Source organism: Equus przewalskii, chromosome 23 (genome assembly GCF_037783145.1).
Source record: "Equus przewalskii isolate Varuska chromosome 23, EquPr2, whole genome shotgun sequence".
Classification (NCBI taxonomy): domain Eukaryota; kingdom Metazoa; phylum Chordata; class Mammalia; order Perissodactyla; family Equidae; genus Equus; species Equus przewalskii.
Genome location: NC_091853.1, coordinates 12,362,245 through 12,386,648, shown reverse-complemented (window position 1 = coordinate 12,386,648; position 24,404 = coordinate 12,362,245). Strand labels below are relative to the sequence as shown.

At 35.8% G+C, this 24,404-nt stretch overlaps 1 protein-coding gene and 1 long non-coding RNA gene across 18 annotated transcripts in view; one reads left to right on the top strand and one right to left on the bottom strand.

Annotated features, from left to right (window-relative positions):
* RASAL2 (RAS protein activator like 2) overlaps positions 1–24,404 on the bottom strand; it is a 366,259-nt gene that overhangs the window by 106,460 nt on the left and 235,395 nt on the right. For 4 of the 16 annotated variants that reach the window (XM_070591626.1, XM_070591629.1, XM_070591633.1 and 1 more), the window contains exon 1: positions 21,194–21,473. The exons of the other annotated variants lie outside the window; for them this stretch is intronic. In XM_070591626.1, the coding sequence (XP_070447727.1) occupies positions 21,194–21,206 (13 nt within the window). In that variant the 5' untranslated portion in view covers positions 21,207–21,473. Of the gene's footprint in view, positions 1–21,193; positions 21,474–24,404 lie in introns of those variants that run through there. 16 annotated transcript variants of the gene reach the window in all.
* Positions 1,100–17,936, top strand: LOC139078991 (uncharacterized). 2 transcript variants are annotated; one of them, XR_011532237.1, is made up of 4 exons: positions 1,100–1,282; positions 15,694–15,813; positions 16,599–16,664; positions 17,130–17,936. It is a non-coding gene; the product is annotated as an uncharacterized lncRNA (long non-coding RNA). The 2 variants fall into 2 exon arrangements; XR_011532236.1 differs by lacking the exon at positions 17,130–17,936 and having other exon boundaries at positions 16,599–16,739.

Below are 24,404 nucleotides of genomic sequence, written 5' to 3'. Positions count from 1 at the left end.
CTATAGTTCCATACTTTAAATAGTACCCCTAATAAATACATAAACCTCAAACAACTTACATATAAATTAAATATTAATGAATACCCTCACACATTGTTTTCACTTGCCAGAAACACTACCTTATATGATTAGAACGGAAGAAACTAATGAAGTTAAGGTGAATTTTCATTTATTTGGATTTAGGAAGCAACACTTTTGACACATAAAGCCATAGAGTAATAAGGACGTTAATATTATAAAAGGCATTCCTATTATATGATTATTTAAAACATATAATAGAAAGTGCTTTGATATCCTCCAGTGAAAAGGGGGTATCAAAATGTAAACTAGTAAAGTAAGGTAGTAACACTATTACAAAACAGATGCTCAAAAGTAATGTGCCAATCAAAGACTAATGGCAGATTCTGTTTAAGGAAGTTGATGACTACCTAGAATTAAAGATAAGTAGATTCCTTAAACACAAAGGCTACTCTTTTAAGAAAAGAAAAGTAAATAAAGTGACAACTGTAGTTCATGAACAGATAACTCCTCAAAAACATCCATAAAGTGGGTAATGTATAATTATGCTTGAAAGAATTATTTTTCCCTAAAACAAAGTTAAACTTTACAACTAATTTTACTCAAAGTATATGCACCTCTTAGAGTCTACTTAGCACCTAACACAGTATCAAACAAATAGTAGCTACTCAATATTTATTGAGTGAGTGGGTAGATGAATGGCTAAACCTACACATTTAAGATTATCACTGCTATCTTAGTAAACTGAAAATCATTAGGGTCATATTTCCAAGAATCTGTCTCTAGAACCAGCACTAACGTGAACTTTTGTATCAAATGTATTGTGCACTTACAATGTACTAGGTGGAACATGAAGTGCTTTACATGTTTAATCCCATTTACTCCTAACAACCACCCTCTGATGAGAAGTAACATTTTTCCCATTGTGTATCTGGGAAAATTAAAGTTTAGAGAAAACTAAGGCTTAGAGAAATGACAAAGTCATACAGCCAGTAAGGGGTGGGTGTGGGGTGTCAGGACTTAGATATTCTTATTCCAGAGCTGACATTCTTAACCACATTCCATATTAGAATGCCTTTCTATAGAATTTTTGCATACTTTGAGAGAGGTTTGAAGGGTGAAGATGAACAGACATTAAGTAGGAAGTAAAACTGTTTCTTTGCTCAATGATCTGAGATACTACAACAAGGTTAAATAAACTGTGTAGGAATCCAAAGATACCCATAAAATCAGGAAGCCAGACTGCATAGCTTCTAACATGAAGGTATGAAAAGATCAATTTGAATTTCATAGAGTACAGACATTTGTTTTTTTTCTTTCAACCAGTAAATGATTCTGATAGCTGGATTGTTTTTCAAAATTATCTCTTATCAAAAGGATTTCATTGAACATTAGTGAAACGCTTTGTACACAGTAAGTGATCAATATTTGTTAAATGAATAGACAAATGAAAATATTTTTCCATGCTAATATTTAACATGGTTGCTTGGCCCTCCAGGCATTTTAATGAGGCTGTTTGATGCTGTGCTTGACAAATTTGCTACTGTGAATTTTACAATGGAAACCATGTCAATTTTTATCCATTTTAAGCAACGCCTTTAAAGTTAGGGAATATAACAAGTTTGAAGGAGAAAATATAGTGTTTGGTGGTTTTAAGAGAAAACCTAACTTTGGACATGTGGTGCCAGATAAAACTTAGGACATGTGGGGCTGGCCTGGTAGTGTAGTGGTTAAGTTTGTGCTCTCCACTTTGGTGGCCTGGGGTTTGCGGGTTCAGATCCCAGTTGTGGACCTGTGCACCGCTTATTGAGCCATGCTGTGGCAGGCGTCCCACATATAAGACAGAGAAAGATGGGCACAGATGTTAGCTCAGGGCCAATCTTCCTTAGCAAAAAGAGGAGGATTGGCAGCATATGCTAGCTCAGGGCTAATCTTCCTCACCAAAAAAAAAGTTAACGGGTACTAATAATTACAGAGAATGTATATGGTATTACAGAAATGTTTTGGCAACTCAAAAAAAAATCAGGTGGTTTCACACCTATTTTTTTATATTGACAACCATAACTATCAAAAACTTTCAGTACATTTATTTTCACCTGGATTGTTAAAATACCATACATAGATGTGCTCAGAAAACACCCCTGGTTGAAAAAACAAACACTACAGTCAATTCTTTAATTTCCATTTGGTTAGTATTTGAGTATGTTGCAAATTGGGCTGTAGTATAAGAATGAATTAGAACAAAACAGTTGCATCAATATATATGTAAAAGATGTTCTATTTGATCTTAAATAAGTTTAAATGGCAAAATTTCTATAGTATTATCTACCTGGAAAGTTTACGCACACAAAATGAAACACATAAAATCTGTGAAATATAAAGATTAATCAGAAAAAGACATTCTCTAGAAGCTAATGGTCTATACTTCTCTGATGGTCTACCCTAATGAACAAAAAATGTAACTTCACGTCTCAAGTATATGTATATTTATTTATAAATTACACGCATGGGCTCCAAATCTAGCATCTCCAAATATTAGTAAAGTGTATTTTTTTTTTTTGATAAAAGTTAAAAGAATAAAAGCTCTTATATGTTCTTCCCACCCACAAAGGACTGCCCTCTGCAATACCCTGGGATGGATGCACTTTGGAGAGATAGCAAATATGGGGCACACTTAAGTGGCCTTAGCAGATATATCCCAAAATGATGACAGCACTCTGCCTTCAGAACCAGAGTACGGCCTTAGAATTCTTTAAAGGCAATACTCTATCAGTTACCACCAAGCTATCAGAATCAGCATACAAATTGAAACAGATTTGCCATCTCTAGTCTATATCAATGTAACACTTTTACAGAAGCAAAATAGGTAGTCCACCTGTTTAATTCACACTCACTGAAGCATTTAAGCATGCTGGGCTTATTTTCTGGATAGCTATTTATTGACACAGTCATTTTAAAACACTATATTTACTGAGGGATGCCCTTAGCCCTATCAACTGTTGTCAGATTTGGATATCTATCCGGACTTAAGGAGACAAAGTATCCTTAAGCTCTTTCTCATTTAAACTAAGCTGATCCCTAGTCAAGAGTACACTAAAAAAATAAATAAATAAAAAAAAGAAGAAGAAGAAGATGAAGTAGTACAGGTACAAGCTATACGGGCAGGATAAAAGAAGGCTAAGAGGATACTTCATTATTTGAAGGAATTTAAGGTTACAATTGTCTGGACAATCTACTCCCTACTTAGTTTGTGCACAGACTGACATAATCCTTCACCTCCCCTCCTTTCAAAAAGAACATTGAGTAGGATATTTCCTATTGCCCCCAAATTTTAAATAAACCCAAGTGGATTAAGTATCTCCACATTTCAAAGAAAGTGGAAAAGAGCTGGAGCCAGATAGTCCCTCAGGACTTCTTAGGAGGTGGCCTCTCTCTGCTACCTCAAGTTCTCAGTCTTTATGAGCAGAAGGAGAATTTGAAGATTATCTTCCAAAATGTTAGTGCCAGTCTAGAAAGGAGTGCTTTTCCTGCCTATCCCCCCTAAGCTCATAAAGCACCACCAAAGGATCACTTATAAAGACTGGATGTGTCTGACTAGTAACTGGTTCCAGGTTAGAAAGCTGAGGCAGTAGACCTGCTAGAGAAAGGCAGGAGAGGGAAGGAGGAAAACAAATTGAATTCTGTCTCCCCAAAATTCATATGCTGAAGCCCTAATCCTGAGACCTTAGAATGTGACCTTATTTGGAAACAGGGCCATCGCAGATGTAATTGGTTAAGATGAGGGTCACTAGAGTGGACTCTAATCCCATGTTAATGGAGTCCTTATAAAATCAAGAAGTTTGGACACAGAAGCATGCACACAGGGAGAATGCCATATGAAGATGAAGGCAGAGATCAGGGTCATGCTTCTACAAGCCAAAGAATGTCAAAGATTGCCAGCAAACCACCAGAAGCTATTCCAGAGGCATGGAACTGATTCCCTCTCATAGCCCTCAGAAGGAAGCTACCCTGCTAACACCTTGATCTCAGACTTCCAGGCCCCAGAATCATCAGACAATGAATTTCTGTTAAAGCTGCCCAGTTTGTAGTACTTTGTTACAGTAGCCTTAGCAAAATAATAGACTGACCAAGATACAGCAATGGAGCAGCCTGTAGCCTTGTAATTGTATGTCCAACTAAGTAAAAACTTGTGTCCCTAACACCAGAGGAGTTAGAACCAGAAAAGGAAGGGAAGGAGTGAAAGAATCAGCTGGGCATCTCCCACTCCAAGTTCAGGTGGTAGTGAAGAGTTAATCTGGAGATGAGATAGAATTTTAAATTGAAGTAGTTTTAAAGTAAAATTTAAAGTAATTTTAAATTGAATTTACATGGACTGGTTAATGACTGAAAGTAACCAAAAAACTGTTGGTTCCCCATCATATTATTAGAGATCAGATATCTAGCAGTGATAACACAGTTGGGGGCAAGGACTGGAGAAAACAAAACCATCCCTCAACCTTTCCCCAGGTCTTGGCTTATACTCAGAGGTGAACTCAAGAGTGTGAGGCCTGAAGCTTGCAGAATTTGTGGGGCTATCTTTAAAAATAACACAAAATTACAAATACAAATCTCTCTTTCCTTGTTTTCTCTCTTTTATTAAGATCTCATATGCTGAAAAGATCTTTTACAGACAGAGAAAAGAACTTACTTCAGCAACAGTAACACAGTCCAAAGTTTACTCAAAGCCCTACAGCCATTTATAACGGTCATTCATCATTCACCTAAAGATATCAGCATTTGACTATGGTGTAGAATCTATGGCAATAAGTCACAGCCTGACTTTTCTTAAACGTACCCTCCTATGTTTCAGCAGTGATGCATTTAGTCAGGATGAACAGAGACCCACCCTCCCCAGTTGTTCTGCAAATATTTAATAGATAATAAAACTTTAAATCTCTTGGAAAATTCACTAGTGACATTTTGTACAATAAAATCAGATAAGAAGTGTACAAGGAGAAGCACAAGGTCGGTATGCTGGATAACAAAACAAATATTCTAAGGGTTTTAGAGACTGCTAGAAAGGAAATATATTATCAATGACCTGCTGGACTTAAATTTCCTGGCTTTCATTTGTGACTTGGGAGAAATGAATAAACATCTTAATATAATACTATGATAGATTAAAAGATAAAAACCAAGTGATCATATCAGGATATGGTGAAAAGGTCACTGATAATTTCCAGTATCCCTTCTGTTAAGTAATCTTAGACTATTTGGAATAAGTGGAAACTTTTTCAACTTAATAAAGGATATAGACCAGAAACCAATAGCAATATATAAATTTATATACAAATTTAAAACATTAAAAACAAATTTTTATTAAGGGTAGGAGCGACATAAAGATACCCATTATCACCACTATTTTTCAATAGGATGTGACTTCACTGGAGTCTTTTATATATTACTGGTAAGAAGTTCTACCCAACGGGGTAAAATAAGACAAGCAATAAGGGATATATATATATATCAGAAAGAAATAAATGAGTGATAAATATGCAGAAAATAAGAATTATCCCTAAATGAGGATGGCAATAGGAGACCAAAAGAATCAACTGAAAAATAATAAAAGGATTTAATAAGATCATTAGAATAAAGATAAATATACAGGAACTAAAAGTTTCCCTATATGTATACCAGCAATTACCAATTAGAAAAATTAATGGGAGAAAGGAACACTTTCAAAATAAACAATAAAACTATAATTTAAGACATTTTCATAGAAATATAAAACCATAGGTATGACAGATAGGGTGCTATTAGATTCATGGGGAAAAAGGGGGATTGTTTAATAAATATAGCAGGAAAAAGTTATCAATATGAAAAAAGTATGAAAATCAACTCCTGGTTGATTAAGGACTTAACTGTCAAAAACAAAATTTAAAACTCCTAATAAAAAAATATCTTGAGACCTTAGGGTAGGAAATGATTTTGTAAACAAGAAACAAGAAATACTGACTATAAAAGATTCGTACATTTGTCTATATAAAATTATGAACTTTTGTTCATCCAATGACCTTAAAAAGAGAAAGGAAAAAGTTTAGTTACAAATTGAGAGTATATTCACAATACACATACGTATTAAAGGGCTACTATCAAGAACATACAAAGAGTGTAGTGGAATAAAAACTAAAAATCATGAAGCATATATTTTTGGCTACTAATTGGGAGATCAGCCATCAACTGGGATGGCCTTGATTAAATCATTTAGTGTCTATACTTTTATGTTTCTCTTTTATAAAAGGGAAATTTTAGAATAAACATCTTTATGATAAAAAAGAACATATAAAAAACTCCTATATTTAACAGAAAGAGCACAACAACTCAACAGAAAAATGGGCAAGAGATAGAAAGAATTTCATAAAAGCATTAACATATATAGACAGAGACTTATGAAAAAATGTTCAGTATCACTAGTAATCAGGTTATGCAAATCAACCATTTTATTTTCATTACATGACAAAAATTAAAAATTCTGACAATACTAAGTTTTAGGCAGAATGTGGATCCCTCGGGATTTCATACATATTGTTGGTGGGAAAACAGTTTGGCATTATTTACTAAAGTTGAACATTTATATACCCTAAGACCTAGAAATTCCACTCCTAGGAATATAGCAAAGAGAGACTCCTGCAAACGGATAAAAGAAGACATGTACAAGAATGTTCATAGCAGCACTGATACCAATAGCAAAATTCTTTAAACTAAATACCCTTCAATGTGAGACTGAACCCCAATATGAAACCCAACCTAAACTCTAACTCTAAATTTATTTGGTCTATGCAAACAATGTAAAAACCATACAGTAGTCAAATGAACCACAGCAATAACATGTAAAGATATTAGCAATATAATATTTAAGTGAAAAAATAAGTCCTAAAAGAACATAAAACTTGCCCTTTACATAAAGTTAAAAACAACTAAAACTTAGAAATGTGTATGAAAGTTAATTTTCCCCCAAATAGTCTACACATTCATTGTAATTCCAGTTGAAATGTCAACACACATTTTTCTTTTTTTGGCTGGGAGTATGGGACAATTTGATTTTACAGTTCATTTGGAAAAGTAAATGCATGAGTACAAAGCCAAACACATTTTGAAAGCAAGAACTAATTAGAAGGAATTCGCTATATTGGTGAGAGAAACACATTAAAATCTATAGTCATTAAAACATTTTGATATTGATGTAGGAATAGAAAACTAGATCTGTGGAACAGAAAAAGAATCCATAAAAAGACATATAGACATTCAGCTGATAATAAAAGGTACATTTCAAATCAGTGTGGAAAAAATAGACCCTTCAATAAAAGGTGTTGAGACAATAGGCTATATACAGCTGAAAAAAAATCTCATTTCACAAAACCAAAAATAAATTCCAGATAAAGACCTAATGTTAAATTGAGAAAGGCTTTTCTAAGTATGACACAAAAGCCATAAATTACAATGGAAAATAGAGACAGAATGAAAAATCTAAAAATTAAAAGTTTCGAATAGCAGAAAAAGACACCTTGAACAAATCTGTAAGGCTACTTAACGGTGTCTATCAAAATATGAAACGCAAACTACCTTTGATTCTATTTCTAGGAACCAATCCTACAGAAATATCAGCACAAGCAATTGAACTTAGATATATGTACAAAGATGTTTAACATAAAGTTGGAAAAGGCAAAACTAAAAGCAGTGTGTTCATAAGGAGGGAACAGATCACAATGAAATAATGCGCAGCCTTTAAGAACCTTCAGGTGCAAATCTAATGAAATGAAAAGATGTCTTCAATAAATTCTTTTATTTTTATTTGAAATATAATGCTCTATACAGCATACGACATAAGTGTAGAGTTTAATGAATTAGAATACCACCAAAGCAAGAATTAGAACATTGCCAGCAACCCATAAGTCCCCAAATACTGCAATCTTGATGCCCATTCCCTCTACCTGATAGATAACCACACCCCTGACATCTGTAGTAAACATTCTTTGCTTCATTTACGGTTTTAGCACCCAAGTGTGTATCCCTCAATATACAGTTTTCTTTTCCCTTTTCTTGAATTTCATATAAATGGTATAGTACAACATATCTGAGTTTAGTTTCTTTTACTTATCTCTTAAATGGTTAATACTTATATTATGCATGTAGGTATCACCACTGCTTTGTTGACTATAATAGCACATTACATATGGCTTCTTATCTACTTTGACCCTTAAAGCAGTACTTATAAATAACATCTGCATATGGCTTAGCATTTCAACCTTTATTTATATAGAATTTTTCACTAGGAATTCTATGTCTGTGTCTTTGTTTTTCCCACTGTTTGTGAGATGTGCTTCCCAGGACTTAAAATTGTACATTAGTCTATTAATAGATATTTCTGTTGCTAAGTATCAAAGATGGCAACATATGAGGCATAACATCAGAAGACAAAGAGTAACTGTTTTATGATTAGTTTATAATCTAATAAACAAAACAAAGCAAGTAAGAGTTCAAAGAAGAAGAGTGGCACGGGTTGTCAAGAACTATGAGGCATTAAATGACAGGCATTTGGAAAAGTCCGTAATTTGGAAGGCAGAATTGAAAACGAGCAGGAAACTGTCAGATGGTGAGGATATGCAACATCTTCACAGGCCTGGGGGCCTCCTTAGAGTCCAGATGTTTCTTCAACAGCAAAATAATTTGAGAATGAGAATGTCTTTAACTTTTTAATCCAGTATTTTTTTTTTTAATTCAGGACTGTCGTTTATCAGTTGATGATAAAAATGGGGGGGTGGGGTCACACACCCATCAACAGTTAATTTGGCACCAGGATCTGTTCAGCACTATTTGTACAATTAAACATTTTGCTGTGTTTTCCAACATTTTACTAAAAGTGAATGGGTGGGTTACACCAGCATCATGGCAGAGTAAGCTGTCCCCTTTGTCTCTCCCTTCTAAGTGAAAACCAGTAGGACATCCATAGATTACAACAGAAGACTCTCTGCACCGCATACCAGAACGTCTGAGAGATCCATACATCTATACATCTGAAGATGAGTGGACTGCACTTCGTGGAGGGAGTGGAACCAGAGGAACAGTGGTGGCAGTTCCAGAGACCAGAGGTTCCAAGAACTGCAGCCATGCTGTGCCTGTGACCAGAAGCCTCAGGAACTGAGGTAATGCCCACAAACAAAGACCCAAGGAATCCAGGCAGCCTATGCTCCCAGAGGTGCCAAAAATCACTGCAGGCCTATGATTGGAGGCTCCAAGAACCACAATGATACCTGTGACTCAGCCCCCTCCCTCCCCCAGTGGCAGCGCCTCCAATAGTGGCCCTACAGCAGGGGATGCATCTAAGACAGCGGCAACAGTGCCCATGATCTCAGGTCCCAAAAAGTATGCCAGCACTGAAGACCAGAGGCTGCAGGAGCCACAGCAGCAATTTTGGCTCAGCCCCTACACCTCCCCCAGCAGTGGTAGATGGCACCAGTGACTCGAGGCTTCAAGAGCCTCAGTGGTGCCCTCACCACTAACCTCCAGCAGTGGCTTCAACACTGGCTGTGCCAGCAACAGGAGCTGCAAACAAGACCCTGGGCCTCTGCCAATAGTGGTGGTGCCCATGATCTGATCCAGGAAACACACAGATGCCAGAGACCAGAGGCTTTGGGAGCCCCAGCAGTGTTCGCAACCCAGGAACCTCTCCTGCTGTGGTTGTGGCAGTGGTGCTCAAGACCCTGGCCCACCCAGCAGTGGCAGGAATGCCTGCGAACCCAGTGCCACAAACAGTGGGATCTTCAGCATTCCCAGATAACCCAGGAGTAGTAGCATGGGTAGCGCAGACAGGAGCAGTGCCCAAGCCTGTGAAGAGCCCGTTAACAGTGATAGCAGAGGCTACAACCCAAGTATCCCCCAACCGCAGAAGTGCCTGCAACTTTGGTCCCCCTACTCACAGTAATAGAGCCTGCAGACCTAATAAACCTGGATGTGGTAGAGGTGCCCATGACCCCAGCTCCTTCCTGCCCCACTCTCACTCCCCCGCCCCCTCCCCCACCACAGTGGGAGAACAAGCAACCCAAGTGATCTTGGAAGCAGCAGAGGTGCATGCAGCCCAATGACCCCAGTGTTGACACCTGCAACTGCAGTGACATTGGAAGCAACAAGGTACCAACAACCTTGGAGGCACAAGCAGCACAATAAAGGCACTGATGATGCCTCTGGCAGAGGCAGTGGAGGGTGTAAAGAGAAGACTCTCAAATACAACCAGAAGCAGCTCAGAATCAAAGTAAACAAATCCTTACCCAAATAAGAAAGGTGTCTGATACCACAAATGAACCGGCAGAAGAACAACTCATCAAGCACCATGAAGAATTACAGTAACACAGTAGCCCAAAAAGAAAATGACAACTCTTCAGAAACCAAACTTGAAGTAATGGAAGATTGTGATCTAACTGACAGAGAATTCAAAATAGCTGTCATGAAGAAACTCAATGAGTGACAAGAAAATTCAGAAAGACAGTTCAACGAGCTCAGGAATAAAATTAATGAACAGGAGGAATCCTTCACCAAAGAGACTGAAACTCTAAAAAAACCAAACAAATTCTGGAGCAGAAGAACCAATAAGTGAGATGAAGAATAAAGTAGAAAGCATTGGAAAACAGCAGACCAAATAGAAGAAAGAATTAGTGAGCTCAAAGATAGAAATCTCAAAACGATTCAGGTGGAAGAGGAGAGAAATTTAAGATTTTTTAAAAATGAAGAAATCCTTTGAGAAAAATCTGACTCAATTAGGAAAATCAACATAAGGATAATGGGTATCCCAGGAGAAGAAAGGGGGAAAGAAGCAGAGAGCTTATTTAAAGAAATAATAGCTTACAAGTTCTCAAACCTGGGGAAAGAACTGGATATACAAGTACATGACGCTAATGGAACACCTAATTATCTCAATACAAAAAGACCTTCTCCAAGGTACATTATATCAAAACTCTCAAAAGTCAAGACAAAGAAAGAATATTAAGGGTGGCCAGAGAGAAGAAAATAACTTACAAAGGAAGCCTCATTAAGCTATCAGTGGATTTCTCAGCAGAAGCTCTACAGGCTAGGAAAGAGTGGAATGATATACTCAAAATACTGAAATACAAAAACTGTTAGCCAAGAATACTCTATTCAGCAAAATTATCCTTCAGATATGAAGGAGAAATAAAGGCTTTCCCAGACAAACAAAAATTGAGAGAGTTCATCGCCATTAGACCTGCCATACAAGAAATACTGAAAGGAGCTCTCCTACCTGAAACAAAAGGCAAAGGTATATAAAGCTTTGAGCAAGGTGATAAATAAACAGACACAATCAGAAAATTGCAACTCTATATCAGAATAAGTTAGTAAACAATTAATTATAACATAAAGGCTAAATAGAAATAAAGCGTTAAAAATAATAATAACCACTTCAACTAGGTAACAAACTCACAATACAAAAAAGGGATAATTTGTGACAACAAAATCATAGAAGGAGAGAGGAAAAGGATGGAACCTGAATAGGCAAATGGAGATAAGATGCTATCAACAGAAAAATGACTATCTCATCTATTAGATCTTTTATACAAACCTCATGGTAACCACACAAAAAAAATTCAGACCAGAGTCGCAAAACGTAAGAAGGAACTGAGAAACACACGACAGAAAACCACCAAACTGAAACGGCAGACAGAAACACAAGGAAAAAACAATGGAAATCTAGAGCAACCAGGAAACAAAAGATAAAATGGCAGTATTAGGCCCTCATGTATCAATAATCACCCTAAATGTAAATGGATTGAATTCACCAATCAAAAGACACAAAGTGGCTGGGACGGATTAAAAAACAAGACCCAACAATATGCTGCCTGCAGGAGACCCATCTTTGCTCTAAACATAAACATATGCTCAGAATGAAGAGAAGAACACTCCAAGCATCCACGAAGATGACACTCCAAGCAAATGGCAACCAAAGAAAATGGGTGTAGCCATATTTATTTCAGATGAAATAGATCTCAAGCCAAAAAAGACAATAAGAGACAAAGATGGACATTATATAATGATAAAGGGGACATTCCACCAAGAAGATGTAACATTTATTAGTATATGTGCACCTAACATAGGAGCACCAATGTATGTGAAGCAACTCTTAACAAACCTAAAGGGAGAAACAGACAGAAACCCAATAATAGTAGGAGGCTTTAATACCCCACTAACATCAATGGATGGATCATCCAGGCAGAAAGTCAACAAGGAAACACTGGCCTTAAATGAAACACCAGACTAGATGGATTGATAGACATATAGAGAACATTCCATCCAAAAGCAGTGGAATACACATTCTTCTCAAGTGCACATGGAACATTCTCAAAGACAGATCCTATGTTGGGAAACAAAACAAGTCTCAATACATTTAAGAAGACTGAAATCATATCAAACATTGTTTCCAACCACAATGATATGAAACTAGAAATCAACTACAAGAAGAAAGCTGGAAAAGTCACAAAAATGTGGAGACTAAACAACATGCTACTGAACAACTATTGGATCAATGAAGAAATCAAAGGAGAAATAAAAAATACCAAAAAAGCTTCATTTGGAGACAAATAAAAATGAAAACACAACATACCAAAATGTATGGGAAGCAGCAAAAGCAGTACTAAGAGGGAAGATATAGTAATACAGGCCTACGTCAAGAAACAATATAAATCTCAAAGAAAAACCTCAAACAATAAAAATCTCAAACAATCTAACACTACACCTAAAAGAACTAGAAAAAGAAGAACAAATGAAGCCCAAAGTGAGGACAAGGAAGGAAACTAAAAAATCAGAGCAGAAATAAATGAACTATAGACTGAAAAAAAATAGAAAAGATCAATGAAACTAAGAGGTGGTTCTTTGACAACAAAATTGACAAACCCTTAGCTAGACTAAGAAAAAAAGAGAGAAGGCTCAAATAAATAAAATCAGAAATAAAAGAGGAGAAATTACAACAGGTATCATAGAAATACAAAGGATTATAAAACTATGAAAAGTTACATGCAAAAAACTTGGATAACCTAGAAGAAATGGATAAATTCTTAGCATCATACAACTTCCCAAAACTGAATCAAGAAGAAATAGAGAATCTGACTAGATCAGTCACAAAGAAAGAGATTGAAACAGTAATCAAAAACCTATCAAACAACAAAAGTCCAGGACTAGACAGCTTCTCTGCTGAATTCTATCAAACACTCAAAGATTTAATACCTATCCTTCTCAAACTCATCCAAAAAAGTGAAGAGGAGGGGCTGGCCCCGTGGCCGAGTGGTTAAGTTCGCGCGCTCCGCTGCAGGCGGCCTGGTGTTTCGTTGGTTTGAGTCCTGGGCGCGGACGTGGCACTGCTCATCGAGCCACGCTGGGGCGGCGTCCCGCATGCCGCAACTGGAGGGACCCCCAGCGAAGAGTGTACAACTATGTACTGGGGGGTGTTGGGGAGAAAAAAGAAAAAAAATAAAATCTTTAAAAAAAAAAAAAGTGAAGAGGATGGGATATTTCCTAACTCATTTTACAAGGCCAGTGTTACCCTGATGCCAAAACCAGACAAAGACAACACAAAAAGAAATCACAGGCCAATATCGCTGATGAACACAGATGCAAAAATCCTCAACAAAATATTAGCAAATCAAATATAATAATACATTAATAGGATCATACAATATGATCAAGTGGGATTTATTCCAGGGCCACAGGGATAGTTCAACATCTGCAAATCAGTCAATGTGATATACCACATTAACAAAATGAAGAATAAGAATCACAAGATCATCTCAATGGATGCAAAGAAAGCATTTGACAAGATTCAACATGCATTTGTGATAAAAACTTTTGATAAAATGTATATAGAAAGAAAGTACCTCAACATAATAAAGGGCATATATGGCAAACCCACAGCAAACATCATGAACTAAACAGTGAAAAACTGAAAGCTATTCCTCTAAGAACAGGAACAAGACAAGGATGCCAATTCTCACCACTCTTATTCAACATAGTATTAGAAGTCCTAGCCAGAGTATTAGACAAGAAAAAGAAATAAAAGACATCCAAATTGGAAAGGAAGAAGTAAAACTTTCATTGTTTGTGGACAACATGATTCTATATATAGAAAATACTAAAGAATCTATCAAAAAACTATGAGAAATAATTAACAAATAGAGTAAGGTTGCAGGGTACAAAAGCAACATACAAAAATCAGTTGCATTTCTATACACTAACAATGAAGTAGCAGGAAGAGAAATCAAGAATACAATTTTACTTACAATTGCAACATAAAGAATAAAATACCTAGGAATAAATTTAGCCAAGGAGATGAAAGACCTACACACTGAAAACTATAAGACAATATTGAAAGAAATCGAAGAAGACATAAAGAAATGGAAAGATGTTCCATGCTCATGGATGAGAAGAATGAACATAGTTAAAACGAACATATTACCTAAAGCAATCTACACATTCAATGCAATCCCAATCAGAATCCCAGTGACATTTTTAACAGAAATAGAACAAAGAATCCTAAAACTTACATGGAACAAAAGATCGTGAATAGCCAAAGCAATCCTGAGAAAAAAGAACAGAGCTGGTGGCATCACAATCCCTGACATCAAAATATACTACAAGCCATAGTAATCAAAAGAGCATGGTACTGGAATAAAAACAGACACAGATCAATAGAACAGAATTGAAAACCCAGAAATAAACCCACACATCCATGGACAGCTAATTTTCGACAAAGGAGCCAAGAACATACATTGGAGAAAGGAAAGTCTCTTCACTAAATGGTGTTGGGAAAACTGGACAGCCACATGCAAAAGAATGAAAGTAGACTGTTATCTTACAAACAAAACAAAACAGAACAGAACACTACTAGCAAACAGAAGCCTCCCTTATATACCCTTTTCAGTCATTACTCCATAAAAATAATCACTATCCTGACTCCTATCATCTCAGATGAGTTTAAACTGTGTATAAACAGAAACACACAGTGTATATAACCTTTTCAGACTAACTTTTCAGGCTCGATATACATTTGCGAGATTGATCCATTCTGTTGCATGAACCAGTAGTTTGTTTTCTGTCACTAATGTATAGAATTCTATTGTATAAGCAAACTACAATGTATCCATTCTAGTGCTGATGAGCACTGGGTGGTTTCTGATTTTTAGGTGACACAAATGCTGCTGTTCTGAACATTTTTGTACAGGTCTTTTGGTGAACCTTCTGTTGAGAGAATAAATAGGAGTGGAATTGCTGGCTCATAGAGCACTGTTCTGCTTTAGTAGATATTGTCAAACAGTTCTCCAAAGTAGTTTTACAGATTTATAACCCCATCAGCAGTGTATGAAAATTCCTGTTGTTCTAGATCCTTGTCAACATTTGGTGTTTACTGTTTCTCTCATTTTAGACATTCTGATAGGTGTGGGGTGTGTAATTCCACTTTGGTTTAAATTTGCATTTCCCTGATGATTAATAAAACTGAGCACATTTTCATATACTGAATGGCCATTTGGATTGCCTCTTCTGTAAAATGGACATTCAAGTCTTGCCCTTGTCCTCACTGATCTGTAGGACTTAGTTATATATTATGATTGGATATTAAAATTTTTAAGTTTCTCTTTTCAGACTGTCAGAGAAAAACAGCACATAAGCAACATCTGGACTAAACCTAAAGAGCTTTAAAACAGTTTCTATTCTCCTATAACACACACTTGAAAGGGGAAAAGAAAAAGAAAAAGTCTACCTGTAAGTATTTAATTCAAGAACTAATAAGCAAAATGAAAACGGGTTTATAATTTCTGACACTGGGAGAAACCTACTAGAAAGCTATCATAAATCACAGCACTTTATAGCAATAAAATAGTCACACCCTTGAAGCTCACTATTTCTTTTTAATCAAAATTTCATTGCCAAAAGCATTTTGCAGTTTGTTCACAGGAAGATATGCTTCTGAGAAAAACTGGTAAATAATTGGTTGGATTTTTCTTTTAAAAAGGATCAGACAAAAGCCTGGTTTCTGGTTTTAAATACCCTTCCATTCAAAAACAAACCAACAAAAAACTTCCCCCTCCACCCAAAAAACCCTGAAATAAAGTGTTGTCATCTAGGGTTGACCCAAACAGTTCTACTGAGACAAAGGGGACAAACAGATAGACTTCTGCTGGACTTCTGTCTTTTATATTGCAATAAATTCTCTCTGTACAGTACATTTTGGTTTTGCGTAAGCTAAAAAATGCTCCTAGGGGAGATTAATTTTCATTCTTTGTCATGACAACAGTAACTTTTAGGATTTCTTTACACCATGTTTTTGCTTTTGTTAATAAAAATGGTCAACACTGGCTGCAATTTAAAAAAAAAATACTTATTTTGAAAATTTACCTTTAAAAGTTGATCATCATTTATAAAGGAAGGAAATGAATAAAACTAAAATTACTAAAAATATATTTCAAAATTTTAGCAATTGCAGCTATGCAAATATTTATAAGTAAAATGATGGCACTCATAAAATAGAGTTATACTTATTGTTTCAGGAAACCACTGTGACATTTCACTGAACTTCAAGCGGAGGCAAAATGCTTCAAGGAAAATCGCAGGATGTATGTTAGCAAATTATGGAAGATCACGACTTTAATTAATTAAAAATCTCTTCAAATTTCAGCTGTGTAATAGAGACTCACAAACATCAGACCAAATACGATGTGATGTAATTCTTCTACCATATGCAGAAAGCAATTAAATAATCTATTACCCTTTCTTTGAGTGATTAGTTTCCCATACTTTGAGAAAATGCTAATACAAAATACTCTATAATCATACTGAGCAAATTCTTAGAAATGAGCTCTTCACAATGAGCTACTGGTACACAAAAGATGATTATCTTTCCCTGTTAACAGACTTACTACATCTTGTCTCGTCCTTCGACTGCACAAACCCAATTCTTTCTATGTATTCACATAGGCTAGATTTTTTTGTGGCTCTTCTTGCACTCACTTTGATACATAATTCTTTTTTTTAAATGAAATAAATTATTTCATCTATTTACCTGACTCTTTATATTCTAGGTGTTCTTGGAAAAAGGAGTTATTGAAGTAGAGACCCAAACAGCTTATCTCCTCCGATCTGACTCAAGAGACCAGAAATCAAATCAACTACACACAACCCATTTGAAGTACAATTTAGCAAAAAAGCTACAAACCAGAACATTAAAAAGTGAAAAAATGTCCAGTTTTTCTAGTCTTCATATTAACTAAAGATAATATATTAATAATTAACTATACAACAGTAGTGTTAAGTTTTTCAAAGGTACTCTATAGTGCGGGGAATTAGAGGAAAGACATCAGAGTTAGCAACTTGTCCAACAGGTTGGCTATCCTGGGTGACACCTGATCCTGAATGACACCTTCTTGATCCTAGCAGCTCAAGTTGCTTACTTTCTGACATAAGAAAGAGCAGGCAGAACCAGGTAATTTTTCCTCTTCAAAGAACAGGACTGCACTAACCTAAACTAATTTTTCAAGTTGCTGTTTCAGGAATTCATTTACTCATGAAATACTGTAAACCTGAGATTGACAGAAATGTAGAGTTCTGTAGAGTCAAATTATTGATAAGAGCTGGCTCCTTCTCCACGTGTTTAAGTTCCTAGCACTCCTAAGTTAGCTGAAGGATAAGATCTGAGTACGGGCAAGGAGGGTACTGGAGAAGATAAAGACTTTCATCTGAATTTTAATGACTGATTCAGTGTCTCTCCTGCTTGTCGAGGATATACAAAGAAAAGCATTCTCAGTGACTGCTTAAGGATTCCAAACACAAGGTGAGAGCATACCCATAATTAAATGTGGAATTTTGATCGACTGAATCCTCATCAGCAGTAAAAAAAAAAAAAAGAAAGAAAAGACAGCTATTAGAGGATTGATATTGCTGAGTCATGACTCATTTTCTTGAATCACTCTTCACTAGGAAACAACAGGACATAATTTTTTTCTCTCTCTGCATTAAAAAATTAGATATTTTAAGAAAGTCTATGCAACTTAAGTATAAGAATCTGTTGAACCTTATTTCACCACAGTCACTGCTTCTTCACTGGAACTGATGTACAGGGAACTGAAAACAAGAACCACTATGAACAACCGCTAGAGAGCGCGCAAGAACAGAAAGAATGAAACCAGTCCACAACACGTTTCCTCTTTACAGGCCGATAAAGGTCAAGATTGGAGCAGAAGGGGAAACAAAACCATGTTATCTACATAAAAGGATTCTCTGAGCTTCAAAGGGATAATCCCGTAACTTTTATGAGTAAATAATTAATGTGAAAACTCAGTATTTTACACATCCAGCCTTAAGCCCCTGTCCCTGGCCTGTTTTTTGTCTTCACTTTTGTTTGAAGAGATTTTATCCTTATGGTTTAAACGGGATACAAAACACAGAATTATAACCAAGAGGTAGGGAGAAATTGCAGGAGGAAAGGAGAAATAATTCCTTTGAATGAGAAAAAAGTTTTGATCAACTACTGCCAAACTTCCACCAGAAAAATGTCATAGCTATATTGCAGACCTATTTACTTTCTTTGAAAATTTAATATATAAACTATGTTTATAGGGATATATACATTTCATGAAAAAAATTTTTTTAAGGAAACTAATATCAAGGAAAAAATCATAAGTAGTGAAAATGGGCCTGCCTTCAAGAAAATACTGGTCAAAAGAAAATTATTTCACATACATATGAGAGTTTCTTTTCTCATGTTACTCATTTCACTCTACCCACTTTATTCTCATTTAAAATTTGTCTTTAGTCACAAAATGGGCATCTTACTATTGCTTTTCTTTAACACAGAAAGTATAAACCTGCATAATCTAACATTTGTATTCAGAAGAGAAAAAAAGAGTACGTGTTTCCTTCTAATATTTTTCTCTTTCTAATGCATGGTAATCAGTTTTATAATGATTAGCTTGGTTAATAAAGTAATTTCTTTCAAGTTAGGTCAGTAAAATACCAGCAACAGTTTAATGACCTCTGATTTTTTCTGTCATGGGGAAATACACTCAGGCCACAGGTCCACCTTAATATCTCTCTCTGTGTGTCTGCCTTGTCTATCTATCAATTGATCTATCATATACACACATACACAAACGCACACATATCATGGCAGTCGTTTCACATGCAGGATAAAAGATGAGAAAAATCTAAGCCCTGTGAATACAACATGAACACTGTTTAAGTTGACTAGAGCATTATGTCCTCATTCTCACAGCCACCAGCCCTCTTATAAACAGTGTGCTTAAATAATGGATTCTGCAGTAAGACAAACAGTCTCTTGTTTCCTACTGGGTGGAGAATGCACTTTGTAATTTGGTTTCCAATAGCCGAGAGCAGTAATGAAACCATTCCTTACAATTTAGTGCTCATCCCACACAGACTTGTTAATCACTACTGCATTTACACAGACCCAGTTGAAAACTGGAATGAGCAGGTCAAGCTTTAACACAAAAGAACAACATCCCTTCACTGTGCTTATAGCCAAATCAAGCTAACTTGTTCCCAGGAGTTGTAAAGGGCCATGACAGATCCTTTTGACAGTGGCTATCTTTACCATTTAGCTCACTAGAATAGTGTGGCCTCTCTCAACCCCACAACGGTCTCCAGAAAAATAGAAAGGGCAGCAACCATTTTTAGGGACTAAATGAAAATGTATGAAGACAGATGTTCACTGTCTGTTGTGACTCAAAATCCTCCACTTAAGTTATCCTCTAACACATAATTCATGAGGTGAACTAACAGAGGACACATAAACGGAGAGAAACAGCTGTACCTTGGATACTGAAATAATTGGTCCCAACAGTTGGATAATTTAAAAACCTTATCTTAAATTTTTAAAAAATAAACATAGAGAAGGCAGTGAATATGGAATGATTTTTTGCTTCCAGTAAATAGATACAAATTACAAAAATGGGTATTAGTACATAGGGAAAGCTTTACTAACATAAACTACACAGAAAATTTCTAAGTCCTAAAGTCTTTAAAACAAATTAAAATCAATTTGAAAGAGTTTTAATTTTACATACAGATATGCAGAATATGCCACAGCTATGTAATTGTTTATATAAAAGTAGCGTACAAACTATAGTCATTTTCCTTAACTGAAAGCCCTTTTTTTCTTCTAATAAATATTTTGTCATATATTTTTGTTTTTGACCAAGAGCATGGTATCAATATTGATTTGATGACATCCATTCCCCTATATCTCCTCCCCATAAAACTCAATCGAGGTTTATGATCTATTTGACCTATTTAGGCAATAATTCGTGGTATCTGAGGCCAGCAGATACAGTATAGATAAAATGAAAAGCCTAAATGTAACTGGTACCAGGAAAAAACAGTAAACTGAAAATCAGGAGATTTTCATTTCTACTCTGTTCCTAACTCTGTGATCTTGGGCGAGGACAAATCCCTCAGACCTCAATGTTCTCACTGAAAACGGAGAGCCTGGACTATGGGTGATCTATAAATCTTCCAGATGTAACTTTCAATGAGCCAGTCAGTTAAAGTTTCTAACTTGTCATTTATTGGCAGAGGATGTTAAAAGCCTACCTTGGGCAAAAGGAACAAAGTTCTCATTTGAATGCTCTTACTGTTGTCTATGGATCCAACCTGTTGAACTTTCTGAATGAGACATTTATTACGTGCTACTGAGATTCAAGCAAGGCTGTTACAATCTTATTGATGGTCAATATAGTTTTTCTCCCTCAGAGAGAAATGAACTGTATCTATTCCTAGTTATCTTAATATTTCATAAAGAATTCTGGGGAGGATCCAGACTAAGAATCCACTTCAAATTATTAAAAGAACAAGTAAATGTTGTGGCGTTACTATTTTGCTGTGATCATTACTCTTTCAATTTACAAGTTTCTCAGAAGGCTATGCTTGTGCTGGATTTTGTACTGGAATGCTGATAGCCTCCACACAGTCTTCCTGTGAACTCACTGTAATGAAAACCAACTTGTTTTTTTAAAGCCAGCAATCACAAAGGTAAACAGTCATTGCATTGTGTACTTAAAAAAAACCCAAAATATTCCCTTTAATTATATACAAACTTTTAATTTCAATCTCAGACTCTAGGAACTCTTACCTGGGGCTTGCATTCTGTGAAGTTTCTGGGTGTTACTAACATGATCTTTCCGGCATGCCAGTCAGAAACTCAAAACACTTTGTGTACCGTACTCGCCCGTGCTCGCTTTTGCTCTCTCTCTCTCTCTTTTGCTCTCGCTCTGTGCCTCAGACAGTTTGGAATGCAGAAAAGCCAGAGCCATCGCCAGTCAAATTCAACCCTTTTTTTTCCTCCAGTTCTGTTGCTAGAGAGCACTAAACAATAGCCACCCTTCCTTACTCACCACGCCTCTCTTTACAGCACTGGGTGCAGGCAATCTACTTCAGGACAAGCAATGCGATTTACCAAGCTACGTACTCGTTTTTTCTGTCCCAAGGGGCAGTAGGGTTGATGTGTGCATCTGTGTGTTTTAATAAGTGATTTTTTTAAAAATCTAGTTCAAAATCTGTCCTGTTTTAGGAATAGAAAAATAAAATAAATTTCAGAGATTCTTATTTTGAACGTTATTATACTGAATTAAAATGTAAACTTTTCAAACTACAAAAACTAGGTAAATATCTTACAGCTGATACATATCTTGAAGTCTGTTAACGCACATATTATTATCTTAAACTCACTCAGTAGAATCACCTTCACTTATCACAATGGAAATATTTTAAATTTAGAAAATTTTTATTTCCTTAAAACTCTTCATTCAGCTCTTAAACTAGAACTTCATTTTAAAATAAAGAATAATCAAAAATTAATTTTATAAACTGAGTGGCTCTTACTAATTAGTCAACTAGATGTGCTTAAATTATAGATAACGCCACTATTCTCAGTCATCATTTGGTTTGTTTTAAAATCAGACATATTTCTAAGGTATTTTTTTCTACATTCCAAAAAAGAAAGGCAGGTCAATGATGTAAGCTTCATTATTGATATGATGACCTAGCACATTATGCGGCTGCTCAGTTGCTGAGGTTAGCATATCAGGATTGATCAATTTAAAAATTCAAATTTTGAATCACTGAATAGACTCCACTTACCACTTCAGACAGTGGAACACAGCAGACATGAGAAGAGCACAGTATCAATGTTACCTACCATTTAACAAACAGCTGATGGAAGCACATATCCTCAATCTATCTATATTTATGTGTGTGTGTATATATATATATAATGTGTAATATATCTCTCATACTATCTTACTATATATGTGTACATATCTCTGTGTGTGTATATGTGTGAATGTATGTATATCCTTTGGCACCCTTTGTTTCCTCCTCTTTCTCTCCTCAAGTCTCAATGATTTAAATTTAAAGTCTCCTGTAATTCTATCGTAAATTGTAATGGGTTATCTTGTTTCATCTTCCTTTAAGAATCATAATGCTCTAACGTTGTATTTTCTTCTGCCTTTATTTCTGGATTCCTATTTCTACTTCAGATGAACGACTTCTTTAAACCCTATTGATACTCAAGAATCATAGGGAAAGAAAGGCATAAACAAAAGTTACACAGAAAGGAACAAACTATGGGTATGACTCTGCAGACTTGCAGACCACAAATTCCCACCCTGTGCCCTATACGAAACGAAACCCCTATCCTTTCATCACCAAAGATGATACAAAGCTTCATCATTATTATTAATTGTCATTTATAATTGACCTTAAAATATTACACAGCATACTGGGATTATTTTTACTTATTCCTCAGAATAATTCTAAAAAATAGGTCACGATTTCCATAATTCTATCCAAGAGTTAGAAGTAAGGGCAGTGAGTCTAAGTTATAAGGGGGAGAGAGATTCAGCTGAATGAAAGGAAGTCAGAGCCATTGGCAGCAGCTTTCTGCTCTAAGAGACAGTGACTCCCTAACTCTTCACGCACAGGTTGATTGTCCATTTGATGAATCTACTGTAGTGCAGCAGTTCCCAAGCTATGCTACCGAACAACACTGGCATTCTGAGGATAAAAGAGAGTAACAGTAATCTTCTCCCAAATGACAGAAAAAGTTCACGTATACAATTTTCTCAAGTGTGAATTTTTCTTCTTAAACATATTTTAAAATGCTAAAATCTATTGCTGTTAATTAACCTTAAAAATGTCTAGAATGGTTCCAAATTCAGATAATGACATTTTCAGACAGTTGAAGGTTAATTATAATGATAATTTATTGTGTTCTGCACAAAGCATATTTACTACCAGGAGTTCTAATACCTGAATAAATCTGAGAACTGTTGAGAAAACAATTTTTCTTAAATCTGAATATGATGCTATTCCATTAGTCAACACTCTTTCAAGGAGATTACATACCATATCTTCTTAACATCTATACTAAATCTTTGTTACAAGTTTGCATGACTATTTGTAATTCCCTGTTTCATGCCTTCCAGCTTTGGTGTTGCTCCTTCTCTGTCTGACAGTTCCTTCTTTACCTGGTCTGCCTGTCATACTCTTATTTACCCTTCAAAACTCATATTTAAAATCATTTTCTTCATGTAGTTTATCCTATTTCCTACACAGAGTTGATCACATTCTCCTCTGTACTTTTTTTTTAAAATTCTGCACTATTTTTTCCTTTATAGCTCTTATCATCATATTATGTACTGATGTTTAATGTCTCTTTTATTGGGGGTGGGCGTGGTGGCCAGGGTCTTTGTCTTGTTTTCAGCTTATCCCTAGAGCTTAAAACAATGCCTGGCATCAGTAGGTACTTAATAAATGATAGATGGATAGATGGATAGATGGATGGATGGATGAAAGAAGATATTTCACTTATCGAACCTTTTGTAAACATTTAGATTTAGAAATACTTTAAAATAATTTGAGGACAGGGACCATAGTATATCCGTTTTCTGATACCAGAGCTTATTAGCACCACTATGTTGTTATGGTGAAACAAGAACATAAAGGAACTCATCTCAGGCTTGTGCAGTTTCAAGTAACTAACTGAAGCCAATCAAATTATACACCAAGGGAAAATAGTCATTTCACCATTTACCCAATTAGGACCTACTTGCACTAGGTGGAATCCCGATTGGCAGAAGTTGCTTCTCAAAGTAATTTTTACCATCTATGAAGCTACCACCATTTGCTGTGCTGCCATGGTCAGGGAAATGCAGCTTCTGAGGTACAGAATGAAGAGACTGATAAAATCTTAATCTCCTACAACATCAGGGAGGAGTTCTCTAAGAAGCTGAAGAAATATCAGTAAACGCTTCACTCTTTAGTTAATAGGCTCAAGTTAGAAA